This window comes from Herpailurus yagouaroundi, unplaced genomic scaffold (assembly GCF_014898765.1).
Source record: "Herpailurus yagouaroundi ecotype Mexico unplaced genomic scaffold, PumYag 162, whole genome shotgun sequence".
Lineage (NCBI taxonomy): Eukaryota > Metazoa > Chordata > Mammalia > Carnivora > Felidae > Herpailurus > Herpailurus yagouaroundi.
The window spans coordinates 49,883,375-49,889,374 of record NW_024412403.1 but is presented as its reverse complement, the minus strand read 5'-3'; the positions used below and the strand labels follow the sequence as shown (position 1 = coordinate 49,889,374).

At 35.2% G+C, this 6,000-nt stretch overlaps 1 protein-coding gene across 1 annotated transcript in view; it reads right to left on the bottom strand.

Moving 5' to 3' along the window:
* Positions 1-5,697, bottom strand: part of LOC121036172 (putative protein FAM172B) — an 11,577-nt gene extending 5,880 nt beyond the window's left edge. Inside the window, exon 1 of the mRNA XM_040484386.1 lies at positions 5,599-5,697. Coding sequence (XP_040340320.1) covers positions 5,599-5,619 — 21 coding nt within the window. The 5' untranslated portion in view covers positions 5,620-5,697. The remainder of the gene's footprint in view (positions 1-5,598) is intronic.
* Positions 5,698-6,000: the final 303 nt, after the last annotated feature.

Below are 6,000 nucleotides of genomic sequence, written 5' to 3'. Positions count from 1 at the left end.
AGAGAGAGAGAGAGAGAGAGAGAGAGAGAATCCCAAGCAGGCTCCATCTCAGGAACGTGAGCTCATGCCCTGAGCCAAAATCAAGAGTCACATGTGAAGCTCAACAGACTGAGCCACCCAGGCATCCCTAGGCTCTGTTATTTGAAATACACCTGTAATCTAATCACTTATCAGCCTTCCACCTCTATCACCCTAGTTCAACTCAACAATAACTTTATCAAGTAACATTATCAAGTCTCCTATATAATCTCTTTGCATAAGCTCTTATCATCATGCAGTCTGTTTTCCACATAGCAGCTAGAGTGATCTTTTCAAAACCTCTAAATTGGATCTCACACACCTGTTCAAAATTCTCAATGGTTTCCCCTCTCAGAATAAAAGATTAAGTCCTTATCACTGCCTGCAAGGTCCCACATGGCCCTTAGCTTTTCAATGTCATTGCCTTACTTGCCTACTCATCTAGCTGCATGATCTGGCTCTTAGCTCTTTTTCAGGTGTCATTTCCCACTATGCTCTTGCTTACTTCACTCTAGCCACACCTGGCCTTTTTGCCTCCAACTGTGAAGCAAGCTCCTGTTTAGGGCATTCCCCCTCACTATGCCCACAGCTTGGAACACTCTTCCTGTAGATATTTCATTTCCTTCACATTTCTGTCCACTTGTTATCTGATTAGAGATGTGAGCATTCTATCTGAAAGGGCAATTCTAATTCTTCCTCATTCTCCTATCTATGCTTAGCTCCTTCCCTTCTCTTTCCTTCCTTTCCCTTCACTTTCCTCCCTCTACCTCTCTTTTTTTAAAGCACTTATTTCCTACCAGCTGACATATACTTGCTTATTTTCTGCACCCCCTTCCCCCGCCAACCCATTAGAATGTAAGTTCCATGAGAACAGGGACAAAGACTTTGTTTTGTTCACTGCTGTATCTCTAGTTCTTGGAATAATGCCTGGTACATACTAAGCACTTAAATATTATTGTTAGAAATTTACGATTTTTGCTAAGGGCATAAGTTAGTAAAGAGCAAAAGACCTCTAGCTGCATATACAGGAGAAAGATGCACACAAAGCTCTCTAAAAATTATAGAGGCTTCTTGTATAATTTTAAAGTTAATAAGTGTCAATTTTTTAATCATTCTTAGAGAATATCCTATGCATTTATGTTTTTCTCTTTTACAAATCAAGATGGTTCATTTAAATAAAGGAGAAAAATCATCAAACTGTTTTTAGTTCTCTAAGGATTGGGTTGGAACAAGATAGCTTAGTTTTAGGAATAAGATTATTAGAGCTGCAAAGCATGTTATTGATATTCATTGTTAATGTGTTTTTTATAGAGAAGTAAGGATTTTCAAAGTAAAATGACATACCCAAAGTAACTCAGGCAGCTCTAGGAGACTGAGAGAAGATTCATTTTTACCGATGATCTTGTAAATACATAATATTTAACTTATTTCATTCATCTTCCAAAAATTTAGTGAAGGTATTTGTTAGACACTTAGTGTCTTACATCAAGTAGCCTAGTCATTTTACATTGAATGGAATAATGGAGAATAGTATATAATCATTAATTAGAATATTAGGGGTGCCTGGGTGGCTCAGTTGATTAAGCGTCTGATTTTGGCTCAGGTCATGATCTTATGCTACATGAGTTTGGAGCCTCCTGTTGGGCTCTGCGCTGACAGCATGGAGCCTGGAGCCTGCTTTGGATTCTGCGTGTGTGTCTCTCTCTCTCTCTGCCCCTCCCCCTTCGTACTCTTTCTCAAAAATAAATATAAGAAAAATTAAAAAAGCAATAATTATTAATGAGAATTTCAAATTAGGTTCTTCTAGTAACCTGGATTAGGTGATTGACACAGCTGTTACTTTTTGTTTTAGGGATGGCTATTGTTTCTAATTACTTATTTAAAAAAATTTTTTTTAACGTTTATTCATTTTTTGAGAAAAAGAGAGAGACAGAGCGTGAGTGGGAAAGGGGCAGAGAGAGGGAGACACAGAATCCAAAGCAGGCTCCAGGCTCTGAGCTGTCAGCACAGAGCCCAATAGGGGCTCGAACTCATGAACTGTGAGATCATGACCTGAGCTGAAGTTGGACGGTCAACTGACTGAGCCACCCAGGCGCCCCTCTAATTATTTATTTTAAAAATTGTAGTATGATATACTAAAATTTACTATTTTAGCCATTTTTAGTTGTACAGTTCAGTGACATTAAATAGATTCACATTGTTGTGCCACCGTTACTGCTATCTATCCATAGAACGTTTTTCATCTTGACAAAATCTAACTTTGTAACCATTAAGGGATAACTACTCATTTCCCCATTGCCCCAGCCCCTAGCAAACCATTCTACTTTCTAGGAATTTGACAAGTGAGTAGTTGGGGCAATAGAATCACAGATGCACATAATTTTAATTAGCTTGATTTTAAGGAGCTCCTTTTCTCTCCAGGATCATCAATTGGCTTTACTAAGCAATATTTTACATTCTTCACAGATGAACAGTAAGCTTTTATGAAAATAAAATTTTACAACCTGAGAAGTTAGCATCTAAAACCCTGGTTACTCAGTAATACCTTATTATAGTGATTATAGTCCTTTGGTATACTTTGGAGGTCTTTTGTATATCCTATGCCATTAGGAAGCACAGAGTGAAGGATGCTTCACTCAGAAAATTTAAGAATATCTAAATGCTTTTTATTACAATGACCATGATTTTATTTATTTAGAAAAACAAAATAAAGAATCCTAGAAAACATGTCTTAAGAAAATAATTACTATTTTCATACAAAAGCAGATTATTCTCAACACAGAATGCAAAAATGAAGTTTTTTTACTAAAATTATGCTTGTAGACAATTCTATTTAGTAAATTACAGAAAAAAACTAGAAAATGATAAAGCTAATGAAATAACATATGTGAAAGGTTCAAAAAAAGCAAACTAAATCCCTTCCTCTTAGGATTCCTTCTCCCTACCTACCTCTCCCCAGGAAAGACTAAAGTGGCTGAATTTAATGTAGCTGAGGTAAAGACACAGAAATAGGCTATTAGAAATAGAAAGAAAAATAGAATAGAATAGAAATAGAATATTAGAAACAGAAAGAAAAAAAGTTAGATGTCACCAAATCTTGGGTTTCTCAAATTTGAGTATGCGACAGAAGTTTCTAGAAAAGTTAAAGAAAAAAAAGTTTAGTCAACTATTATAAAGAGAAACATCTCATAACAACTGATGGCTAGTGTTGCCAGCCATCCCTAAAGGGCCTTCCAATGCTTCTCTCTCTCTCCTAAAGTAACCACTCTGGACTTTTATAGAAATCAGTGCTTTGCATTTCTTTATGGTTTTATCTCCTAAGTATACAGCGCTATAAATTATAGTTCAGTGTTATACTTAAAAAAAGAAATACTTGATATGTCTTCCTGGGATAAATTTTAAACATACAGATTATCAGGCCCCACTTGTAGGAGATTCTGATTTAAAAGGTCTGAGGTGGGACCTGGAGTAGGTAGTTTAAGAAAAGATGCTCCCAAATAATTCTGAAAACTAGATTTTTGGATTTACCGACTTTGTGCAGTCCTAGACCCTACGTTTCATGTTTCTTGATTTGGATTATTCAGAGGCAAGTGGGTACCAAAAGTTAAAGGCTAAAGAAGATGAGACTACCTAAAGCCTCAGTTTTTACTAACAATAATACAAATTGAAAAATTTCTCTTGAAACTAATGTATTAAGGCACATTTCTGTGCCTCAATAACAACAGAAATGTGCCTTAATACATTATGTGTGCCTAAGAAACAGATGTGCCTAAGAAACAAATGTATTAAGGCAAAGAAATGCTAAATAAATGTAACATTGTAAGATAGGACACTTCAAAGAAGTTAGCAGTATATGTACAAGATACCTTGGGCTTGGCTGGCCCAGGGCCAGATGACAGTTTAGGGATCTTAGGTTAAAGATTTGTGCACAGATTCCTTCTGTAGCTTTTTGGACAACAGATTATCCATCTACTCCTCAAATACCTAGAGTTACTGCAGGTTTTCATAACTTGTGGAAACAGGCCGTTCCACTGCAGGGCAGTTACAGTTGCTGACTGTTAAAAAAAAAAAAAAAAAAAAGATATCTTTAAAACTAACTTAAAAAGATACCTTTAAAACTAAACAATCTTATGTATCTTTTCATGAATTACAGATTACTTCATTTATATGTGGAAGAAAAACTTGCTTCACGTAAGAATTCTCAGTATTTTAAAGATAAAAGTCAATTACTAATGAAAATGGAGCGAATAGCAACATAACTCCATGTATCTTTGCAAACTGTAGGCTTTCCTGGAGCCCATGGTAAGAAATTCCACATTGTTTCTTTTAGTTTTTAAAATAGGAAGTCCAGATATCTACAGTGCCCATCTAAACCTCTTTACGTTCATATTGTACTTAAAGTTAATTCACTTGTGATGAGAAAGGGCCTTTTGCAGATTTTATTAAGCTCTCTTCAAAGAAATTGTTAATCCAGGGGTAAAATAAAGGGTTGATCAATTTCATACTGTCTCTTTGTCTTGAAACTATTAAAACCAAACCCAATGCATAGAACAAAAATAAAAATATAATACTTAATGTAATCACTTTTATGCACCTTTAATGCTCAATAAAGAGCCATACCCATTAGATAACACCTGTCCATCCTCTCTTATAAAATACTGGGCTGATGAATTTCTAATCTCAAATAATTTTAATTTGAAAGGTTCTATACAGTGTGAGTTAAATGTACATAAGCAAAATGACATTATCCCCATACTAAGACAATCACTTTTTTTTTTTTTTTGGTCTTTCTTATTTTTAACATAAGAAACCTCTTACCTGAGCATCACTTATTTTTATGAACGGCAAAATGAGGTTAAGTGACTCTCTCAAAAGTAGAAACTGAACTTTTAGTCCTTTAGTTGTTTGCAATGCAGTTAACTATGAGACAGAGATTAATGCTCTAACAATAAAAATACTGGTCCAAAAGCAAATTTGAAATTCTTGAGCTTCAAGTTCATTTATCTTCAAACGTTATTTGAAACAAGTTCCAATTCAAAGAGACAAATTGGCTACACGGTATATTAGCAGAATGGTATATTTGTTTCAAGAAGTCTAAGTGACACATTTGCAAACTGAATAATTAACTTCTTATAATTTCATTTCTTATAAGCTAATGTCTTACTGCTAAACTTTAAAACCACTTACTTTTATGGAAGCTGCTAATTTGGGTGGAAATGGATAAGGCCTACTTACACTTACCTTTTTTATGTTCCCATCTCTCAGCTCTATTTCCATCTTTTGCAGTTAATTTGTTTCCTACAATATTGGCAAATGAATTAAGCTGGTTTGATTCCGGAGTTAAATTATTCAATGAAAAACGTTGATTTATGAAGAAACTTAAAATTCAGCTATTTTTTTTCTTTAAACAGTGTTTTGCTTTGCTAAACAGAAATAAAGTAGGGCCTCTAAATGAAACCCTTGTCGTGAATTTCAATCTCATCAAGCTCTGAAATATTCCTGCTTTTCAACTATTCCTGCCCTGTAAAACACTCCCCCGGGCCCAAGAGCCCAAATAGGCTTTAACACCTGGAGGCTTACCTGTACCTCAGCACACATCATACAGTAATTAAGGACGCTTGACTCCAGAAGCAGGAGACTGGGCTCTAGGGCCAGTTAGGTTAAGTCCCTTTATTGGCCTTGGTCCCTTTATTGGCTCAAGTAGCTCCAAGATCCCTTGCTGCTTGGAACATTCTAAGATCGTTTTGCCTCTGACTAATCATGTTTGAGCTGAATTATGTTTAACTTACTCTGATTACATCTTACACATTTAAAAAACTAATATGTATATCGTGGCCAATAAAACAGGGCAGTTTTCTAAACTGATGAGCCCTTTGAAAGAACTGAAAAAGAAAAATAAGTCTAAAAATAGTCTGAGTTCATTGAGGACTGGGCTAGTCTCTTAAGTACTTTAATAATAGTTGAACGAATTCCAGTTTACAG